This window comes from Tursiops truncatus, chromosome 6 (genome assembly GCF_011762595.2).
Source record: "Tursiops truncatus isolate mTurTru1 chromosome 6, mTurTru1.mat.Y, whole genome shotgun sequence".
NCBI lineage: Eukaryota > Metazoa > Chordata > Mammalia > Artiodactyla > Delphinidae > Tursiops > Tursiops truncatus.
In genome coordinates this window covers 30,453,554-30,477,361 of record NC_047039.1, presented here as the reverse complement: position 1 = coordinate 30,477,361, position 23,808 = coordinate 30,453,554, and the positions used below count along the sequence as shown (strand labels likewise).

Here is a 23,808-nt window from a genome sequence, read left to right as displayed (position 1 = left end):
AGGATAAAGGACAAGAGAGGCTTTCCTTGGAGAAGAAAGAGAAGCTGCACTTCACTGAGTCTTTGGGTCAGTCAGTCTCTGCGGGGCCCCTGCCTTATGTTTTCTCATTTAGTCCTTGGGCACAAGCCCAGGAGGGTGGTATTGTCACCACCCTCCAGATTTGGAAAGCTGTGCCTATCCAATCCTGATAGAGGGATGGGGGATTCTAACTCTCAGACAGCTTCTCAGGGAGGGAAATTTTTTGTTTGAGTCCTGAAGTTCTGCTGAGCCCCTGTAGGACTTAGCCGACAAGGCTAAGCCGTCATCTTTGGGGGTTGCGGGGAGGGTGAATGAAATAAAAGACCATCTTGGAGCAGGGAGGGTGTTCCCGGTCTGCCCCCTCACCCTGTTCCTCATCTAGGGCTGCAGTCACCTTGACCATGACCTTCAAGGGCAGTGATGCTCACATTCCAGTGGCTCTTGAGCCGTATTTGCTCCTCTCAATTTCAAAGCAGTGACTTAGCAGCTTTTGAAAGCCAATCTGGACCTTGAGAACCTTTCTGTTTCTCTCTTTGTTTCTGTTTCTCCGACAGTCATGTTGTTCTTACCCCCTCATTTCTTTGTATTTCCACGATGTTGGGAGAGAGCAGAAAACGTCCTAGTGTCCCCATGGGAATGAAGGTGTCCAGGGCGGCTTTGTGAGGGCCCTGGTGTATTTGCCCCCCTCAATGTGTTTCTTTGAGGGCAAGAGCATATCCTGCTTTGGGTCCCACAGCACTTAAGACTGTTCTTGGCCCAATAAATGTATGCAAAGTCCAGATAGAGTCAGAAGAACATCACGATATGATGGAAGGGGTCACGTGTGGCTCAAGAGCCAGCTGACTACTGACGGAGACATTTTTCTTTGTGAGATGCTGATTGACTTGCTTGGGCTTCAGATAACGTAGTACTCTTTTTTTTTTTTTTTTTTTTTTTGCGGTACGCGGGCCTCTCACTGTTGTGGCCTCTCCCTTTGCGGAGCACAGGCTCCGGACACGCAGGCTCAGCGGCCATGGCTCACGGGCCCAGCCACTCCGCAGCATGTGGGATCTTCCTGGACCGGGGCACGAACCCATGTCCCCTGCATCGGCAGGCGGACTCTCAACCACTGCGCCACCAGGGAAGCCCAAACGTAGTTCTCTTGACTAAGTTTCTTAGAGGGTAAGGAATAAAACCTTGAACCTGAGGGTTTGAGTCAGTCTGGATTCTACCAGAAAGCAGATGGCACACCCAAGCAGGGATATTTGAAGAGCATTTAATAAAAAGACAATTAATAAAGGTGTGTCCAAGGGTTAAAGAAAACAAGTACTGGGAAAGCACCCTGGAACTAGTGATAGCAAGGTGCTCCCACCACCCTTAGATCTGAAGGGGAGGAGAGGGAGTGACTTAGGAAAGGATAACTTCCTGGAGAGAAGAACCACCTGACCTGAGCTGAGCGCTCAGTAGAGGGACTCGGCCCTTCCTTGGCAACCTGGCAGAGGAAACAGGGTTGATCTCACTCTCCTTCCCTGTTGATGCTGCCTATTGACCAAACCAAACCTGAAGCCAATTGACAAGGGAACCTTTTCATTCAGTCTCAGTGAGCAGCCTCCCTGCACCCAGAAGTGGATGGAGAAGAGTAGAACGTGGACCTGGAGAGGTAAATAGAAAATAATCTTGCTCTGGGTTTAGAGGGGTTTTCTTCTTGATTCTCTAATCCTTTTGACACTAAGTAGTTACAGTCCGAACTTCCTGGCACCCCCTCATGAAATCTGTCCAGACCTGAAAAATACCAGTTTGTCACTGGATGGTTAGGGTCCATTTGATCTCATGCCCTCTTTTATCAAAGGCTGTGTACCCATCACACATTCGTAAAAAGGAAGTACTTTTTTTGAAGCATGACTCCCTTTTGTTTTCCCCGTTTTTCACTTTATTAAAAACTCTATTGGGGCTTCCCTGGTGGCGCAGTGATTGAGAGTCCGCCTGCCGATGCAGGGGACGCGGGTTCGTGCCCCGGTCCGGGAAGATCCCACATGCCGCGGAGCGGCTGGGCCCGTGAGCCATGGCCGCTGAGCCTTCGCATCCGGAGCCCGTGCTCCGCAAAGGGAGAGGCCACAACAGTGAGAGGCCCGCGTACCGCAAAACAAACAAACAACAACAACAAAAAAACAACTCTATTGGAGTGATGAGGTGGAGACATGGAGGGCAAGGCTCGAAGTCCTGGCTCTTTGACAGGCGGTAGTTCTCCTTTGCCAGGGTAACTCACCCAGCAGGAGAGTTGTGTTCATCCTGCCTCTCTTACCCCTTGAGTGCTGTGTCCCTCTCTGAAGGGACAGGAGTTGTCTTCATGCTTCTTGTCATCCATGTGTCTAATGGCGGCAGTGGGAAGTATTTCCGTGGAGATGGGAAGCACTCTGTATCTTCTTTCCTGTGATTCTCATTCCCTCTTCAGATCACTTTAATCTACCTTCCATTTCTCTACTTGCCACTGAAAGGACTCTTGCAGAAGCTTTCTAATTCGCAAAATTCTTTAATCTATATACAACCCATGATACTCAACTATCACCTTCCAATATATTGATATCCCTACAGCTATATCTCTCAGTCTCTCTGCAGCCCCACAATTGCTTCTCCAGTTGCCTGTTCGATGTCTACCCAAATGGATCTCCCCAAACTTAACATGTCCTAACTGAACTCATAATCTTGCACTCCCCAATTTACTTCTCCCCTCTCCTTCTCTAGCTCAGTTCGTGGCATCACCACAGTCCTGGTTGCCCAGCCTGGAAACCTTGGCACCACCCTTGCCGCTTCCTTCTCCCCTCACTCCCCACTGGCCTACACAGCCAATCTTTCATTACATCCTGTGGGGGCTGCTTCTGAAAGAGCTCCTGAATCCCTCTCTTTGTTACCATGCTCATACTTTTTCCCTGGTCCAGGATCTCATTAACTCTCTCCTGAGTTATTACAACATCCTCTAGTTTCTCTTCTGTCCACCTCACCCCCAGATTTATTATACAACAGCTACTTCTCTTGCTTAAAAATCTTTGATGTGAATAAGCATGTGAAAAGATGCTCAATATGTTCATCATTAGGTATTCCTACAAAGCAAAACCACAGTGAGACCACGTCACATCCAGTAGGATGGCCATAATAAAAAAAACACAGACAATATCAAATGTTGGTGGGGTTTTGGAGAAATTGGAACATTCTCCAAAACATTAACATTGCAATGTAATTAAAATGTAATGTAACATAATTACATTGCTAGTGAGAATATAAAGTGGTTCCGCTACTTGGAAAACAATTTAGCCATTCCTCAAAATGTTCAACATAGAGTTACCATATGACTCAACATTTCCACTCCTCAGATTGTACCCAAGAAAAATGGAAATATATGTTCATAAAAAACTTATTCATGAAGTATGTAGCAGCATTATTCACAAGAGCCAAAAAAGTTAAAACAACCCAAATGTCTATCAACTGATAAATGGATAAACAAAAATCTATACAATGGACTGTTATTTGGCAATAAAGAAGGCAGAGGTACTAATACATGCTACTGTGGATGAATCTTCGAAACATTATGCTGAGTGACAACAGCCAGGCTCAAAAGACCAGATATCATATGGTTGATGAATATGAAATGTCCAGAATAGGCAAATCTGTAGAGACAGAATGTAGATTAGTGGTTGCCTCAAGAACGTGGGGTATCAGTGGCAGGGAATGAGGAGTGGCTACTAATGGGCATGAAGTGTCTTTTGGGACCATATGAATGTTCTAAAATTAGATTGTAGTGATAACTTCTCAGCTCTGTGAATATAGTAAAAACCATTGAATTGTAGACTTTTTCTTTTTTTTTGCGGTACGTGGGCCTCTCACTGCTGGGGCCTCTCCCGTTGCGGAGCACAGGCTCCGGACGCGCAGGCTCAGCGGCCACGGCTCACGGGCCGTGGCATGTGGGATCCTGCGGCATGTGGGATCCTCCCAGACCGGGGCACGAACCTGTGTCCCCTGCATCGGCAGGCGGACTCTCAACCACTGCGCCACCAGGGAAGCCCGAATTGTAGACTTTAAAAGAGTCAATTATATAGGAAGTCATATCTCAAGAAAGCTTTAGAAGATATCTTTGATGGCTCCCTCCTGCCTGCACAATCCATAGAATGGTGTAGGATCTTTGAACCCATGTCCAGTCCCCTCCTTATATCCAGCCACTTCCCCTGCACTCCTTTGCCTGTGCCCCTGATGCATGATTCACAGAGAATCTCTTGTCTTTTTCAGATTCTGCCAGGCTTCTAGGCGCCCCCAACCCGTGTTTATGCTGCCCCCTCTGCCTCTCACTCCATACCTTGTCCACCTGGAGAATTCCTACCCATCTGTCAAAGCTCAGCTCACACATCACCCTCTCTCTTTGGCTTTCCTGTCTGCCCCAGTTAGATTTAATTGCTTTCTTCTGTGTGTTTTCGTCGCCTTTGAGAAGTGTGTTGATTATAGTACTTACCATACTATATTTTTTATATATTTGTATATACTTTTATATATATTTTTTGTGTTGTTCCCCTGTAATGGATTGTGAGCTTTCCGGGAGATATGCTAGTGTTTTATTTACTTGTCTTTCCATCTCAAGCCCCTAGAAGAGGGCATAAATACTAGTGCACAGGCAGTGCCCGGTAAAAGCGGCTGAAGTTGAATTCAGTTAAGGAGACTAGCAGGGAGATGCTGATGAACAGCGATGAGTGGCTTTTCTAGCGTTACGACAGTGGGGATGAAAAGAATTAACAAAGCCAAAAGCTGTGCTTCATTTGTGACCTGTGGAAGTTGCCCTCTCTCCTGAGAATAGAGCAGTTTGTCACCTTAGCTAATTTCTATCTTGGGCCTGAATAGGACCATATGTTTAAGCTGGGTGCATGGGATGAGTAAAGAGTAGGATAGAAGGATAGTTGATGGGCTTCCGAGGGTCAGGAATTGAGAACCTACAATATGCCTGACATTGTGACGCCAATGACAATCAGAGGTAGGTGGCTAAAATTAAAGCTGCTGATTGTCATTGGCATCTGGTATAATAATCCCATCACATGGCAGGTACTCAATAAACATTTATGCAAATGAAAAAAAGAAAGCTTTTCAGACCATCAAAAGTCACCCTTGCCCATTATAGCATTCTGCATAGAGCTTGCCCTTCTCAAACCCGGGCATGGTCCTAGGCTGACCATGCTGTTGGAAAAGAGATCCAAATCCCATCTCCATCTTTCTTCGAGGCCTCCGGTTGAGGGGGTGACTCTCTGCTCTCAGCCTCCTCTTCCAAGGAGCAGGTTTCAGGCTTCCCTTTCCTTCCCTCCGTTTACCAACCAAGGTGGCCAGTAGGAGGCGCTCAGCTCCACGCCACTCCTCTACCCATGACTCCCCACCTTCTGCCGGTGGCCATGTTTTTGGCGTTCTCAGGGGGAAGCCAAGGTAGGGCATGACCTGAGAGCCTCCCACCTGCTGAGTGACTATCAACTCCCTCACCTTTTCCACCTCCTCCTACTCCAACTCTTATTCCTCTTCCTCAAATCCATCCTCAAACTCAAGGGAAAGACCACTTTGCTCTATACCTATTTAAAATCACAGCTTTCCACATCGCGGGTAGCCTGGCCCACACCGTGCGTACTTCCGATTGGCCGGTGCCACCTATGTGATAGGCCATTGGTCTTTCATCCTGTGATTTCCAGGTCGTTAGCAATAGTCAGCAGCTTTCGTCTGAGCCCTTCGGGATGGATTGTCATAGAGAATGAAGCTGATCAAGGAGTAGTTGGAGGAGATGGATCCCTGTGCTTCCCCAGATAATAGCCTTGCCTTGTTTGCAACTAGACGAGCCAGAATGATTTTGGAAACAGCCTCCATCTCTGGCTGTTCCAGTGTGGTTTACTTCCCACTGGCCTTCTGTTCTCGCACCAGTTACAATGACCCAGGCTGAAGAGGTGTCTGGCTGCCCGACTTTTCCATTTGCCCCACTTTTTTTTTTTTTTTTGCGGTACACGGGCCTCTCACTGTTGTGGCCTCTCCCGTTGCGGAGCACAGGCTCCGGACGCGCAGGCTCAGCGGCCATGGCTCACGGGCCCAGCCGCTCCGCGGCATGTGGGATCTTCCCGGACCGGGGCACGAACCCGTGTCCCCTGCATCGGCAGGCGGACTCCCAACCACTGCGCCACCAGGGAAGCCCTTGCCCCACTTTTGATTGACCTCTGGAGCCATTAAAGTAGAAAGAGGCTTGTCAGATGCTGTGGTCAGTCTTGCTGTTGAGTTTCTCGTGTCGCTTTACGTGAGTACCTTCTTTTGTTGAAGACATCTGCATGGACATATTGAAAGGAGGGACCAGTCTGTCTTTCAGCACCTTCTTTACTAGCCCCCAGCCTACAGCAGTACTGCTCATCCCTCGTCATGTGACACTGGTTTGGGGTAAACCGATGAGGCTGTTCGTGGCTGGAGGTGACCATCCTTTAGGTTCAGATGGGCACCTCTGGGCCCCATCCAGACACCTGAAGGCTGGGACCCCTCTACTTCTGTTCCTCTGTACCCCTCCTGTGGTAACCCAGTTGGCAGGCTCGGCCACTGAACTCTGGGACACCATGCCCAGGAGGCTACATGTGGCCTTTCTAGCGAGCTTCTTGCCTGAACCACCTCAGCTGGGATTCCTGCATTCCTGGGCCACCTGTGTCCGGTCTTCCTGCATCTCCTGACCTCCCTAAGCTCCTCAGGGCTGAGCAGTCTTTGTGTGTATCATGTCGCCTCATGTGTATCGCCCTCACTGTCGGCGTGGCATTTCCTGAGGATCCTCCAGACTCTGTCTCTCTCTTGAAATGTAGGGCTGGGACTGTGTGCTCTCCTCAGGATGTGGACGGATGGGCAACCACTTGTCTTCAGGTTTTAAATCCACCGTGCATTCCCAGCACAAGTGGCCGAGGATCTCCTCTGACGCTGGTTCCCTTCCTTGCGTGCTAGCATCTGCTTTTTCTCATCTGAATTTTTTATAATTTCACCCGGAGCCGACACTTTTGACTCTCCCTCTCCACCCTCCCTTTCTTCTTCCCCACCACCCCCATTAGAACAGAGGCCCGGGTGCCCCCAGATCTGGGGCTGCACCTCACCCTAACTCAGAAATGCAAGGTTCTCCAGACGGCATGCTGGGCTCCCAACACGGCCCTTTCTCGCACACTATTCCCTCTCTCCAAGGGCATCCTTCGGTCTCATGGAATTATCGGGAAAGCACGCTGAGCCATTGCTCTACAGAGGTTTTTGTTCTTGCTGTCTTATACCTTTTTCCCTCCTAAACGGATATACTCCATCATTTTTTGTTTCTGGGAGGTTTCTGGAAACTTGAAACTGATTTTATCTATTTGGCATATTTTTATGTTCCCTCCCCCATCCCTTTCTCCTTCCCATGTCCCTTTACTCCCTAGCCAGTTTGGGGGAAAAATGCAAGTAGGGGATCAGAAAATGAGGAAGTGCTCAGGCTTGGGGGTGGGAGGGCTGTGGCTTACATGAATCTACTGTAGGTGTGATGAGCACCTAAATAAGACATCCTGCGGCATGATGTGTCACCCCACTGCCTGAGCAGCAGGCCCTGACACCCGAAAAACAGACATCAAGTTTTTCTTCTCCAGAGACCTGCAGTAACAAACCACGTCTCTGAACCGGTACCATATTTTCAAGAGTCGTGATGATTTTGATCTAGTCAGTGGCAGAGGGCAAGTAGATTCTGATTCCCGAAAGAGGAAGAAAGAAACAAAACTGGTTTGGGTTTGTTGGCTTGTTTTGCAAATGCCTCATTATATTCCACATAGAGCTTCTTCAATTTAAAAAAAATAATGAGGGATTTTTTTTAGTACCATGTCCAGCTGAGAACTGAAGCCTCCTGTTTGAAAGTCTGCCTCAGCAAACTGCGGGCTCTCTCCTTCGACCTTGAACTTGAGCCTGTGGTCTTTTAAGTGAGGGGGTTGGATAATCGCACCTGGGACCACTCGGACTGGAGCACAATCGCTCATTATACTTTGTCCACAACTACTGCCACCTTCTTAACAGCTGAGTGATGTGGCCTGGCCCTGTGCATCGTGCCTGCTGTATTGATAAATCATGATGCATTTTCTGTTTACCAGTCCAGCATCCTATTTCCATCCTGGATACTGAAAGAAAGTCATAATTCTGCTCTTTCATTCATGAATGAAAGTGACTGCTTTAAAATCTTCATCTCTTCACAGAAGTCATACTTTAACCCAGCTTCACAGATTAGTCCTTCCTGACAATAGAAGACCAGATTTTTGAGGCAAGGGACCTTTTGGGGACCCCAGCTTATTTCCAAATGTATGTCTTTGTACAAGACTGGAATCTTCCTTTTCTTGCCACAGCTGGCAGAGCCAACAAGTTTGGTGCCTCTTGCACAAAGTGTACACCCCTCAAAGCACACAGACCAACTCGCTATTTGTTTAATACCATTTCAGGTTTTCTTGCCAGTTACTTCAGTCAGTCATTCTTGAATCATGGAGGTGCCGTGTCCACCGGGATGCAAAGAAACTGAAATGAAATTGTTAATTCTTGAAGAGTTAGAAGACCAGGCAGAGCTGCCCAGGTGTGGTGGTTGCATGGTGGGCTGGAGGGTGGGTTGGGAGTGGAGATGTGAAATGAGCTAGAGCTTGTGTGAAAGTTTCCGAGCACCAAAGCAGAAGGGTTTTTGATGTTTCATGAGCAACTACTTTATGCCATACTCTGCTAAGTGCTTTTCATAGAATCTCATTTAATGAAGAAGCCACAAAAGTCATCAGCCTCTTTAGAAAGCTCAGCGTTAGGAGCAAACCCCCTAAGATAAGGAAGTAAAACATTTCCCCTATCCCCGGAAGGGAACTCAAGCAGCTGTATTTTCTCTGAATAGTAATTGACATTACTGAGGACTTCTTATGTGCCAGGCATTGAGCTAATTAAGCACACAAAAGCCCAAGGAGGTAGTGTTCTGAGGCCCCATTCTGGGTGTCTTTTGCTGCATAATGAACCACCCCAAAGCTTAACGGCCTAAAATGGCAACAGTCATTTGTTTTGATCATGACCCTCTGATGTGGGCAGGGATCAATGGCGCCAGCTCCTCGCTGCTCCCTGTAGCATCAGCAGGTGACTACTTGGGGCTGGAGGACCCCCTTCTAAGACAGCTCTCTCACTTGACGGGCCAGGTGGTACTGACCGTCAGCTGGGAGTTCAGCCGGGGGTGTTGGCTCTGCTCCACGTGTGCCTGCCTCCCCGCAGGGCGGCTTGGGCTCTCCCACAGCATGGCAACTGGGTTCCAAGGGCAAGAATTCCAAACGGGATGTAGAAACTGTCAGCGTCTTATGACTGACACAACATCACTTCTTTCATCTTCTATCGGTCAAGCACAGAGCATGCTCAGGTTTGAGGCGAGGAGACCGAGGCCACAGCTCTCAGTGGGTAGTGGCAAAAAACGGGCAGCCACCTTTATCCTCCACGAGCCCAGAAAGGTTAAGTGCCTTGTCCTGGATCACACAGCTAGCACGTTGACAGGTCCCCTGTGCTCTGCGTCTTCTAGATCCTGTGACACTCCCCGAGGTGCCCAGAGCACCTGACGGACCTCAGTCCAGATATCTGTACCTTTTCCTGCCATGAACTGGGCCTGTAGTGTCAATGCCCAGTGAAGCAGATTCTAGAAACATTCCTAAATCACTTCACCTTTGTTTGGAATTGACTTTAAGAACATCCCTGGAAGAATCCTAGGCCTGAGAAGAAAAGACCCAGGGGTACGTGAGAACCATTTTTAGATACGGGAAAGCTGGTTGTGTAGGTCACGGCGTGGCTTACATTCTGCATCCTGTATTGTTCGTGAGCAGAGCTTGTCAGACTACAGCCGGCGGGCCAAAGCCTGCCACCTGGTTTATGTGTAGCCCTCGAGAAAAAAAATAGTTTGACATTTTTAAATGGTTGAAGAGAAAAGCAAGAAGAATATGTAACAGAGTGAGATAGTTGCAGCAGAGACTGTATAGCGCACAAAGCCTCTTACAGAAAAAGTTAGTGGACCTTTGTTCTAGAAGGCAGAGTCAGCACTGTGTTAGCAGAGCTAGATTTCAGGTCCACGTAAGAATTTTCTATCTAGAGCTGTCCACGTGCAGGAACAGCAGCTCTCAGCTGAAGGCCACGCAGGCAGAGGGCTGTGCCTAGGATGCTGCTGTCAGTGGTGTGCTGGTAAACGTGTACCGACCGGCTCTCCAGGGAAGAAAAGCCCTGATGTGTAATGTTTGTCTGTTTCTTTGGATCCCACCGTGGTCACAGCTGAAAACCGTGGTCACTTTTCAGTTCTGGCACGATGTCACGAAAGGTGGAGTTGGGAAGAGATGCACATAATCGGCTGCAGGAGTGTTCCAGTTTACCACTGTGATGGGTTCAGGGGATCGATGCTCTGTAATGCTGCCCTCAAGTAGCTCCCAATGCGGAGAGCTGCAGGTGTGCAGGGAGGAACAGTAGTGCTGGGAAACCTTTGACATTCCATCTGCCTCTCTGGGCAGCCATCGTTAGCATCTGCAAACGCAGAAAGGTTACGTACCGTGCCCTGGATTACACAGCTGCTAAACTCCACCTGCCATTTCCTGCCTCACATTTGGTTTAGAAAATCTTGATTTCTACAAAGAGTGATAGGTTGGACTGCATGCAAGTCGAGAACTTCCGTTTAAGAAAACATCACTTTAAGCAAAGGTAAAATGTAAATGACAGATTGGAAGAAAACATGTGGAATCTTAAGAGATCCAGGCCTAATGTCGAAAGGATGTAAAAAACACCTATCAATCAATTAAAATTAAAAAGACAGTCCAATAGAAAAATGGGCAAAGGGTGTGGACATACAGTGTATACCTACTCAGATACGAAGGGGCTTCCCTGGTGGCGCAGTGGTTGAGAGTCCGCCTGCCAATGCAGGGGACACGGGTTCGTGTCCCGGTTTGGGAAGATCCCACATGCCGCGGAGCGGCTGGGCCCGTGAGCCATGGCCGCTGAGCCTGCGCGTCCGGAGCCTGTGCTCCGCAGGGGGAGAGGCCACAACAGCGAGAGGCCCGCGTACCGCAAAAAAAAAAAAAAAAAACAAAAAAAAACGAAAGGCTGATAAACGTAAGAAAGATGATTAGCCTTTCAATATGAAAGAACATCAGCCTCACTACTAAGCAGAGAAATAATGGGATAATAGTGGGATTCATTTATTTCATCCATCAAATTGGCCCAAAGTAATAATACCAAGCAAGTGAGGCTGTGATCAGAGCACATTCGTTGACTGCAGCTGGAAGAACGTAAGTTAAAACGTCCATATACAAAACTAAAGTTCCTTCTATCTCCCCTCCTCCCCAACCTTGGCCCTCTCCCTCCCTCCCTCCCCCACCTCCCCAAAAGTAAAGATGGTCCGAATTCAACTTAATGGTTTTTCAACTTTATGATGGTGCCAAAGCAGTAAGCACTCAGTAGAAACCATACTTCGAAGTTTGAATTTTGATCTTTTCCCAGGGCTGGTGATACGTGGTACAGTCCTCTCCCATGATGCCGGGCAGCTCCCAGTCAGCCACACGAAGGGAGAGGACAGACACTCTACAGGGTACCGCGTTGCCAGCATGTATTGCATATTGTGTTTTATGTTTCAGATCCCATCATGTCTACAAAGTAACCGCTGACCCAGAAATTCCAAATCGGGCCTAGAAAAAAACCTCACATTTTCAGAGGAGGCAGGGACACAAAAAGGTCATCCGCCTTGTAGTTTGCGGTCGTGAAAAATGGGAAACAACCTAAAGCCCCTCGGTCGGGGAATAGCTAAGTATACCCTGATCTAGATATCCCTACGAGCGCCAGGCAGCAGTGAAAAAGAGGACACAGGAGCTCTGTACCAACGGGCATTGCTGAGGTGAGATAGCAAATTCTAGAACGGCTCAGGCAGTCGAGTACCATTTATGTTCTTAAAATGGAGGTGAAAGAATGCTGCGTAGTCCGTAGAACATCCCTAGAAAGTTCCAGGGGCCTATAGACCATAATAGTGTACACAGGTGCTCCTTGACGGATGTTGGGGTTATGTCCTGATAAACCCATTATAAGTTGGAAATGCATGTGATACACCCGACCTCCCGAGCACTGTAGCTTAGCCTGGCCTCCCCTGAACATGCTCAGAGCACTTTCATCAGCCTGCAGTTGGGCAGTTGTCTTGAGTTTAAGTTCAAGAGTAATTACCTTCCTCTTCTTCTCACCAGAAGCAGGAGACACAGATGGACATTTTGTAGACATGGTGGGATTTGAAACACAAAATACAATCCACAGTGAATGCTGGCAACATGGTACCTTATAGAGTATTGGTCGTTTCCCCTCGTGATCGCATGGTTGCTGCAGCCCGGCAACACGGGAGAGGAGTGTACCAGGCGTCACCAGCCCCAGGAAAAGATCAAAATGCAAATTTCATTTCTACCAAATGCTTATGGCTTTTGTACCATCAGGAAGTTGGAAAATCGTAAGTCAAACTGGCACCATCTGTACTTTTGTGGAGGGTGTAGGGAGGGAGAGGGCCAGGACTGGGGAGAAGGGGAGATAGAAGGAACTTTAGTTTTGTATGTGGGTGTTTTAATTTTTCTTAAGGAGAATACATTTATGTATTTCTTGTATAATATTTTCAAGAGACCAAGTTAAAGTTCGGTGCTCCCCACATGGAAGGGCTTCTGTGAGGGAATGTGCCGTCTCCCTGGCTAAGCCCACATCTACCAGGTTGGCCATGCGGGGACCACTTGGGAGGGGTGTGTGAGTGGTGCTGACTTTGGCCCATGAGCTTGAACTTCCCTTGAGGACTCTCTCTCTCTCACCTCCGTCCAGGCCTCAATGTTCTCTTAACACTTTTGCCTAAGCGAGGAAAAGCCTTTGTCCTTAATTTCCTGTTGCAAGATTGAGGCTGGCCAGGAGCGAGGGCAGCAGTCACATTAGATGGACCCTACTGGGTTGAGGTTACCAGCACTGCCTTCTGCCCGCCCCTCCCATCTTCCCCCTCAGGGCTCTCATCCCTGCGCCCCCCGGCTGCTCTCAGGCACATCTAGACTTCTCTATGTCTAGACCCAAGGAAACTGGGCCGAGGCACCCTTCCAACTTACCTATTTCATGTCTAGGAACCCACCTCTTCCCCAGATTTTTGGCCCCAGGTATGTCCACCCATTTCAGGAAAACTCTTCTGTTTAACCATAGGCGAATGTGTGGTCTCATTGTACTGGTAGCATGACAGCCACATCAGAAGCCCACACCGTACGATGGCAGCTGGACAAGAGATACACAGAGAGTAGCTTCGAGGGTTTTCCTCGCCTGTAGTTAAGAGGAGTGAAGGCCCAGGATGGCTGCATGGAATATTGACCCGCTGACCATGTGGCAGACACACTCATCCTACATCATATTATCCCCATTCATCCCCAGAGGTAATAATGAACAGTAGGTGTTACTATTCGTATTCTACAAGCAAAGGAACTGTGCCTCAGAAAGTAACTTAACCTATCTGAGGTCACAGAGTCCAGACTGAAACCCAGAATGCCTGCCTCCAATGCTTTGTAACCTGAGCCATATTTTTCCTTTAGGGATTTCATTCTAGAAGTCTTCAGAAGTCTTCTCCCTGCTTTTTGCATAACCTCCCAGAGTGAAATGAAAGATCACTTCCCCCATGAATTTTGAGTGCCAGGCATTCTTTTCCTTGAGAATCCCCAGAACTCCTTTTAAGTTGTTGCTTAAATTTGAAGTGAAAACAGACAGAAAATGTGTTTACAGATACAGCTTGCACTAATTCAAGAGGAGGCATGAAGGTTAGGGACTCCTTTGATATTATTTATGTGACTTGAGGCAACAGTATATAATCAAAGAATGCTATTCGCAGACTCCTAATCTACTTTGACCTTAAATTCACACCTATTTCACAGATGCAAAAAGGAAGGTGTCATATTGCATCTTTCCTTTGGATTCTCCAGCTTCAGTTTTGCATTCCTCAAAGTCCTCAGTAACCCAGGAAATTTAGAGTGTGAGAGGTGAGAATGTGAAAACCCTTCAGGACTTCCCCTAGATTAACAAGAAAGAGTGTTCAGTAGTTGGTGATGACAGTGGAGCATTGGGTTTTAATTTGGGGTTTATTTAGAGGCAGAGCCGAGAAGTGGTTGGGTACTTCCCCTCACACCTTCACAGCACGGTCCACCAGGAGAGTTAGGTTTCAAAGAAGACGCATCTCAAAGTGTTGGGGAAATTACTTCAGGATGGGATCAGATATGCATTTTTCTCCCACATTTTCTGACCTGAATTTAAAAGTTTTTATAATAGTGCACGGATGAACCCTTCCTTCACAGGAGAATCTGAAAGCAAGACTAACAAAAAACATCAGTAGATTCTAATTATCGTCTCTCTCTGTTGCATCCTCTCCTTTTCCTGAGTTGCTTTAGACATCCCGTATGTAATGCTTTGTTTGCAGCCTGTGAGCAATTACTACCTGTTATGGTTTGAATTGTGCCCCATGCCCCCAGAAAAAAGAAGATACGGTGAAGCTCTAACCCCCAGTACCTCAGAATGTGACCTTATTTGAAAATAAGGCCTTAGCGGATGTAATCGGGTTAAAATGAGGCCACTAGGGTGGGCCCTTATCCAACCTGACTGGTGTCCTTATATAAAGGGTAAAATTTAGCCATAAACACAGACATGCACAGAGGGAAGATGATGTGAAGAGACACAGAGAGAAGGAAGTCCATGTGCAGGTATAGGATTTGAGGGATGTATCAACAACCAAGGAAAGCCCAAGGTTGCTGGCAAACCACTAAAAGCTGGGAAGAATCAAGGAAGATTCCCCTACAGGCTTCAGAGGGAGCAAGGCAGTGCCGACACCTTGATTTCCAACTTGTAGCTTCCAGAACTGTGAGACCGTAGATTTGTTATCTGAAGCCATACAGTTTGTTCGTGTAGCCCTAGTAAACTAACACAGCTACCTGTACCTAACCCTTATAAAATACACATGTAGGATAAATAAGATTGAGAATTTCTGTTCATCTGTTATAGTCAGCGTGGCATTATATTTTCCAAAGATGGCTGCAAGATCAGCCCCTGTCCTACGTGTCTGTCTAGACCCTTGAAATTCCCCCATCAAGAGATGAATTCTAGGGCTTCCCTGGTGGCACAGTGGTTAAGAATCCACCTGCCAATGCAGGGGACAGGGGTTCGATCCCTGGTCCAGGAAGATCCCACATGCTGCGGAACAGCTAAGCCCGTGCACCACAACTACTGAGCCTGTGCTCTAGAGCCCACGTGCCACAACTATGGAAGCCCATGCACCTAGAGCCGGTACTCTGCGACAAGAGAAGCCACCGTGATGAGAAGCCTGCACACCGCGGTGAAGAGTAGCCCCTGCTCGCCACAACTAGAGAAAGCCCGTGCACAGCAACAAAGACACAGCGCAGCCAAAAATAAAATAAATACATTTTTTTAAAAAAGAGATGAATTCTAAATCCCCTCCCCTTGAACCTGGATGGGCTGTGACTCCCTTTTGATGTTCTATGACTTCTGAGGCAGCTTCCACCCTGTTTCCTAGAACACTTGCCCTGGAGCCCTGAACTGCCATGTAAATAGTCCACTTGTCTCGAGTCCTCCATGCTGTGAGGAAGCCCATACTACCCCAAATGGAGAGACCACATGGAGACACAAGACTACATGGAGAGAGGTACCCAGACAGCCCCTAGATGCTCCAGCAACCCTACGGTTTCGGCTTCAGCCACTATCTGATTGCACCCCCATGACAGACACTGAGCCAGAGCTGCCCAGTCCAACCCTTCCTGGATTCCTGACCCATCGAAGCTTTAAGAGGTCACAAAATAATTGACATATTTAAAGCCACTACGTTCTGGGGAGATTTGTTACACAGCAGTAGATGTCTGGGACAGTTAGTGTACTCTGTGCTTTGCATTAGGTGTTTTCATTTTAATTTAAAAAATGGATTGAATTTTTACTTCTGACTAAATAGTTTTATATTTAGTGAAGACAGACTATAACCACAAAATCTCAATGATTTAATCTAATAGTATTTATTTCTCACTCACTCAAAGTCCAATGTGGATGTTACAGGTTGGGTGGCTCTCCTACAAGCATTGACTCAGGGATCCATATTCCTTCTACCTAATGTCTTTGCTGTCTCCGGTCCTCCTTGGGGTCCTCTGCTGGGTCATCTGTGTTCAGGTAGCCAAAGCGAAAGGGTAGAGAGAGAGTGGAAGATCATGTGAGATGTTTCAGAGGCTGGGTCTGAAAGTGGCACACGTCATTCTGGTCCACGTTGCACTGGCTAGAACTAGTCCCTGACTCAAGGGAGCTGGGAAGTGCAGATTAGCTGTGCACCCAGGAGGAAAAGGTAAGTGTAATGGGAGCATAGCTCTGCTACATTCGCACGCTGGCTGATAGAATCTTATATTATCAGAACTGGAAGGGACATGAGAGATCGGCTTCTCCAAGTGTGGTCCACCAGCATCAGGACCACCTGAGGGACTTGTTAAAATGCAGATTCTGGGGCCCCACCTGCTGAGTCAGAACCTCAGGAAGTGGGTTCTAGCCAGTTGATTTTTGCCAAATCCCCCCCAGTTCTTGTTATGTACACTAAGGTTAGAGAGTCGCTTACCAGTTCAACCCTGTCACTGTACAGATAGCAAAGTTGAGGTCCAGAGACAGGACGTGACCTCCATACTTCCCTTCCAGCTACTCACAACCTGAGGCCAGAGCTGGAGTTGGGGACCTGTGTGCTGAGGCCCATCCAGTCCTCTTGCCACGCCCCTCCCAGGGTTCTGCATCACAGCTGGCCAGGACCCCGATGGTGTGCCCTGGCAGAGCGTACTCGGTTACTGAATTGTAGCCTTGGCCCCCAATTCAACAACCACACATACTTGCTCTGAGACACCAACAGGGAAATCCAGCCCAGTGTGGTAGAATCACAACGTTTTCCTTGAAAAGTCTCATCAGTTTATAACCCAGAGTCCCCTGCAGTTTAGATTATGACCAGATCTAGTCCAGAATCAAGTCCTGTTATATCTTGGACATTCCTAGCAAGAGTCGGGGACCCGGAATAGTGTTTTAATATCGAAATTGGAATCCTATAATAATTTCTCTTATGTCACTCTGCAGGCCTACCTTATCTTTAAAGCTGTAATGTGTCCTAATGACATTCCGATAGAGCTAGCTTGTAGGGGAGGCCTTGGTGGTAATGAAAGGCATGGGGAGGAGAGGGAAACTTCATATTTTCCAGAGCTCTTGATGAAAACAGCCAATGCTTATTAGCATGCATTCCACACAATTTCCATGATGATGCTATAATTTAAAACACTGACTGAAAGACCTAATAAAGGAGGTGAAACTAGCTTTCTAAATTTGCTGAACAAATTGCTCATCTCTCCCTCCATCAATCTTCCTTCTCTTGAGCAAAATGTAAAATTTGGAACAAAGAGTGAAGATACTAGGGTTTTGACTGATCTTTTTGTTAACAGTATTCTGCTGTGTGGCAGCTGCATTGTAAGCATTTGAGTTCTGATTCTAAGCATGTATGTGAAAGTTCCCATGAAAAAAAATCTTCAAGTCACTGTCTACCTTCTGAGTTTGGGGGACAAACGGGGGTAAATTAACAAAGGATACTTATCACGCTCCCCATCCTTTGCTGAAATCACTTAGTTTCAATTACTTTGATTAATCACTGAAGATTTTGTAAGCAGCTAAAACATCTGCCTTCCCATATTGGCGTGAAGGAGAATGAGAATGTAGATAAGACCTTCAGGGCATCGGGAAACCGGTGATGGTTCCAGGCCCAGTGAGATGGGGGGGTGTCCTTACCCTCCTGATGCCTAGCTGAACGATTTGGCTCCCAGCACAAGCTCATCGCACAAGCGATGGTGTGGACCTCATCGTGAACAGCACGGGATTTGCACAGGGCCTGCGAGCAGGGTAGATGGAGAAAATCAGAGATGACGCCTGCCTCCTTCCCCTCAGTTGTGATCAGGCACTGCCACTTTGCAGTCTGGCCCCTCACTCCAGGGGCTCCAGGGTTGTTCCCAGTTATCACTTCTCTTGTCGGGAAGCACTGTTGGAGTTAAGTTACTCGGGACAGGAAGACTGGACAGGGCACGAGGTGGCCAGCCTGTAGAAAGGCAAACCTGATCTTTGACTGAACTGAGTAAACAGACCCAGTCAAGATGGTGAGTGTTCTGGTCAGCTATTGCTGCATGACAAACTACCCCCAAATTTAGTGGAGGGTAGGGTGGGTTCTCTGGGAAGCAGACTCTGAGCTGGAGAAGAGTATGCAGGATGTTCCTTAAGAACTACTCTTAGAATCAAGTCTTCCAAGGGAGAAGAAGCAGTAGGAGTGGGCAGAGAAAGTCATGCTGCCTTGTAGCTCACTGACAGCCCCGGCTGGCCCAACAGAGTCCTGGAGCCAGAATGACTCTTGAGAGTTGCCCCACATTAGGCTGAGATGACCTGGCTTTTATATCAAGGGTGCGCAAACTGGCATGTCTTACAAATCAGGTGGCCACCTCTCTTTGTAAATAAAGTTTTACTGGAACACAGTTCCACCTCTTCGTTTACGTACGATCTAAGGCTGCTTTCACGCTGCTTGCGTAGAGCTGAGTAGTTGTGACAGAAGCTGCATGGCCCAGGAAGCCTAAACTATTTAATATCTTGCCATTTCTAGAAGTGAGTCGACCTCAGCTTTATGTTTCCACAGAAGTCATTGGCTGTGGGCTTCCAGGGAAAGGACGAGACCTTGGGCAGTGGCTGTGCAGCAGAGGTGAGCCCTGCTGGATGAGGGCTGAGGGCTGTGCTGCTTCCACGCCCAGCACTGGGGACAGCAGGTCCTTCCTCAAGGGGAATGTGTGCAGTGCTCATGGTGTCCACCACAGCGGATTAAAATGACCGTTGCATTAGGTGGGTCAGGAACTCTGGAAGGGCTCAGATGGACAGTCTGACCTCCATGGCCTCATCTGGGCTGGAGGGTTCACTGCGAAGATTCCCTCCTCATTCAGTGCTCCTTTGTCTCTTTCTCTCTTTGTGGGGCATCTCATCTGGGGGTTCTCCATGCCACGGTGTGGTTTCAGGATCATCACACTTCTTACAGGAGGGACTCAAGAGGCAGGATGTGGAAGCCCTGGGCCCATGAAAGAGCATACCGGAGATGACACAGCATCACTCTGCTGTGTCTTATTGGCCAAAGCTATGATGGGGCCCATCCAGATTCAAGGGGATGGAGCCCCAGATGCAAGGTCACAGCACAGAGCAGGGGGCGGGAAGTGCTGTTGCACCGTCTTTGGAAAATCCACAGTGCCTCAGTGGGCCGGGTCTCGGAGCTGTTTGAGCACATCCTTCCCACCTCCACAGTCGCCGTCATCACGAGGGTGTCTTGAAATGACCATGGTGGGAATATGACACCTCGGGGATGGGCTTTGCCCCACCCCAACCCCAGAGAGCCGGTTGTTAAGTATGGCCCAGCACACCATGGCTGCCGTGGTCGGGGCAGCGGGGGTTACGATTTGAAGCAAGGCAAGAAGAAAGACAGCACTGCTGATTGATTGCCGAGGTACTCAACATATCCTGGAACATCAGAACAACTCTAGGGGGTGTCTCTTATTTCACAAAAGAGGAATCCCAGGTGTGGCGAGATTGGGTAACTGGGCAGGATTCGAACCGGGCTCTCCTCACCCTCCGCCAGGTCTCAGGAAGATGAAATAGGCTCCTTGTCACGGGCCTGAGGGAAGCTCAGGTTGGGCGAGAGAGAGGAAAGCCAGCCAGAGAAGGAAGGGGAGCAAAGGCCTGGCCGGGGCAGCCGTGAGGTTCCTGGGAAGGACTCAGGCCTCCACCTCAGGCCCAGCTGTGTGGACACTGGAAGATTCGCCCCAACTCCTAGCAACCAAACCCCAGCCCTTTCTTATTGTCAGGAAACTTATCAATGTTTTAAAGGCACAAGCAGGCTGTGTGAGCAAGGGGGAGTGGGAAAGCCACTGAAGGGGAGGCAAAGAGAGGAAAGGCCGACACCATATTTACAGGAGCATCTGTAATGCTCCCCTGACCGGAAGTACAGTGGTTAAGCCAGACCAATGGACTTGAAAGGGGGAGAGGGGAGAAGCAGGGCAGGAAGGGGACTTTCATGATGGAGCCCGCCCTTAGGCAGGTGGCATGGATTCTTCCTTTATAACAGTACCGGTTCCACTGACTGGACCTCAGCCTAAAGCTAGACCTGCCTGCCGCGGGCTTTACATGTATTTATTATCATTAGTCCTCAAAACCCTCAGAGGAATGGGTCCTATGATTCCCATTTGATAAGAAAACGAGGCTCAGCAAGAAGGAGTAACCTTCTGGCCGCAGAATCAAGGTTTGTGTTGGATGTGCCAGCTCTGGACCATCTCCCCACCGTGCGGCCGTGATGCCACAGTTTACCTAAGGAATGGCCGCGCGGGCCAGAGAGCAGAGAAGCAAACGGATGATAGAGCGTCTTTCTCAGCGTTAGTTGGTTCACAACTTCCCATTTTTTCCTTCTTTCTGTTCCCTAGAGTTGAAAGATTCCCTCTCCCTGTTTTGTTGGTTTTAAGAGGAATAAAGAAGACAAAATGTGCGACGCAAAGGGCTGCACGGAGTTGGGCAGGGAGCCAGTGCAGGGGCGCAAGGCCGAGGGCGGTGAGGCTGGGACGGTGCGTTGGTGGAGGGGCATTGCTGCATCAGCTGCAGGCCTCTGCCCCCCAGGCAAGGCTCAGGCTCTGTGACAGAAACGCTCTTGGGTCCCGGGAGGTGGAGGAGTCACTTCGCCCTCCCCTCCGGATAAAATTTAAATATCAGAGGGAGGCCTTGCAGCGGGAGGATGCAATTAAGACTTCCGAAAACTGATCCTCAGTTCTTAGTGTGCTAAGAATCACCTGGGGTGCTTGTTTAAAATGCTGCCTTCCTGGTCCCCACTCTTAGAAACTCATGCAGCAGGTTGGACGTGAGGCCCAGGGTCCGCATATTGAAAACATCCCAAGCAATTCTGGTGCCAGGAGATCCTGAGCCAGTCTAAGAAAAACACCCACTTGGAGGGTGATGGTGCAGGATCTGAAACTCTTCTTTTACAAAAATAGCTTTTTTGTCATTATAATTTCATCTCAAGGACACCAGTTTTCTTATTCTGGATGTAGATGTGGTAGGTATGTTTATGGAGCTGTCTCACTGAAAGAAAGATTATGCACATATGGTTATGTGCATAATTGCAGTTAATTATTATGTTGTGAACATATGGTTAAACTCGATAAAGATTAACTTATAAAAACTCTTATTAAAAGTTCCCTGTTATTTGCCATGAATCAGTACCATGGATTTTTTTAGGGGAGTGTGTTCATTTATCCACTTAATTAAAAGTTTTTTCATTCTTGCTGCGTGGCTGGCCCTGTGCAAGGATGGGGAGACTGCGCGCAGTGGGCCAGCAGCCGGGAGCTGACCGCTGCCCTCTAGGGCTTTACAGTCTGGCCAGGGAGACAGATTCATCAAATCCCCAACAACCACGGGCATTTCGATTTTGTGTATGTTTATTCTTATTTGTTAAGGTGTTTGTTAAGTTCATTACTAAATGTGATTTTTTATAAACGTAGAAGTGTTTACATATATACAAATACAAAGCATACAAACAAAAAATCCTTGTCAGGCCATATATTGTGATTTGGGTTTTAAAAAAAATTGGCTAATACAGAGATTTTGAATTTTCCAGGTGTCTCTCTTTGGGCTAGGAAGATGTAGTCTATAAATTCTATACACAGTTGGATTGTAGTTTTTTTTTAATCAGTGAGTTAAGACTTCCTCTCTAAACATGTTTAATTAAGACGTCTGAAGGATGCATTAATTTTTTTCCGCATCACATTTCTACCGTCTCCCCTATTTGTGAACCTAGCACGTTAGGAAAGCAGTACCCAAGTGCTTTCAAGCACAAATGTACCTGAATGCAGAATTCTTATCCAACAGGGAGAAGCACAGAGAATTCTGATTCCTTGCTTAGCAGTTTCAGCATGTCCTCAATGCTATTTTCTTGCCAGACACTTGAGCGTGCAAATCATCTATGAGAGAACAAATCAATATGAGACAGAACTGTCATCAATAACGTCTGCCTCTTGATTTTCAGTGTTGCAGGTGGTGAACTCTTTGACTTCTTAGCTGAAAAGGAATCTCTGACTGAAGAGGAAGCAACTGAATTTCTCAAACAAATTCTTAATGGTGTTTACTACCTGCATTCCCTTCAGATTGCCCACTTTGATCTCAAGGTATGTTGCTTGGTGTGAATCAGATAAAAGCTTACACGTACCACAGCATTCGCTGTCTGCTAAGAAAAACTGAGGGCGTCCCAAAGAGATACACGTTTTTTTCCTAGAGGGGTTTAACCAATGAAATTATCAATATAAATCAGCAAGTGTATAATGCGTGCCTACTACAGGAATTCCTAACCAATGTGTGAGATAGAGGCTTAAGATGAATGATTACATTTGAGAATTCTTGGGGAAGAATCAAGGGGTCTTACCAGCCAGGTCTCTAAGAAAGGGGGCTGCTGTTGGTTATGGGGTATTTTCAACCTAGAGTACCCATTGGCTGCCCAGTTTCCCTCCCCTTCTGGCTACAAGGCATATAAGATGGAAGGTGTCTTGATCTCTACTCTCCCTCTTGATGCAAAGCCTTCTGGGCTGACTCAGTCTCTGGCAATCAATCAAACCAAACTCTGAGACTGGCTAATTGTGGTCTTTGCTTGGCTGGAGGCAAGGCATTATCGGACATAAAAAGGCACATCCTACTCCCATCCATCACAGAGGTGATGGTCTCTCTGAGAGGGGAAGATATACATATGAGCAACAGAAGTGGCAATGTAAGATTCAGGTACAATCCGAGGCAGCGAGAAGATTATCACAAAAAGTGTGGGGTTGATTGCCAAGTGAGTGATTCAGACCATTGGAGCTAGGATAGATGTAAGAGGAGGGAAGATTTTCTCCATACTTACTGTAGCAGAGCCGTCAAGACCCCATCTGGATCCCCCAACACTCACTAACACACACCCCAAAGACTGCTGCTGGGAGCTGGAAATGCCAAAGAGTAAATGCCTACTGAAGCAGCTCTTAGCAGTGCAGCTGGGGAGAAGGTGGATAAATACCCCAACTCCCTCGTGCTTCAGTTGAAAAATTCTGAGTGCTGCCCTTTCTCCCCAAGTCCTCCAAAGGGATTGTGCTCCAGTCACTCCTACCTTGATAAGACACTTTGTATCAGCTTCCTTCCTTCTGTTTCCTGTCTCCCCATTCCTCTACCAAGTATTCCCTGGAGTCCCCTCCTACATAAGCTGCTTGCATCCAAATCCATGTCACAGGTCTGCTCCTGGGAGAATCTAAACCAAGACATTTATTTTTCCTAGTGTTCTCTTGCAACTACTCTTTCATCCCTACGTTTTGGTTGTTTTTTCAGGGAAGAGGAAGAACTACCTGCCATCTTGTCTTCAGCATAACATATGATAGGGTTTTTTTTAATTGTGGAAAAATAAACATAATATAAAATTTACCATTTTAACCATTTCAAAGTATGCAGTTAAGTGACATTAAGTATATTCACATTGTTGTACAACCGTCACAGCCATCTATTTCTGGAAATTATTGATCTTCCCAAACTGAAACTATGTACCCATTAAACACTAACTCCCCAACCCTCCTACCCCCAGCTGCTAGCATCCACTATTCTACTTTCTGTCACTATGATTTTGCGTATTCTAGGTATTTCATGTAAGTGGAATCACGCACTATTTCT

At 47.5% G+C, this 23,808-nt stretch overlaps 1 protein-coding gene across 6 annotated transcripts in view; it reads left to right on the top strand.

The window, feature by feature from the left end:
• Window positions 1–23,808, top strand: part of DAPK1 (death associated protein kinase 1) — a 209,982-nt gene that overhangs the window by 121,904 nt on the left and 64,270 nt on the right. For all 6 annotated transcript variants that reach the window (XR_012332459.1, XM_073805991.1, XM_073805992.1 and 3 more), the window contains exon 4: window positions 22,154–22,292. Coding sequence is in view for 5 of the 6 variants with exons in the window: in XM_073805991.1 (XP_073662092.1) it covers window positions 22,154–22,292 (139 nt within the window). In the remaining variant the exon portion in view is untranslated. The remainder of the gene's footprint in view (window positions 1–22,153; window positions 22,293–23,808) is intronic.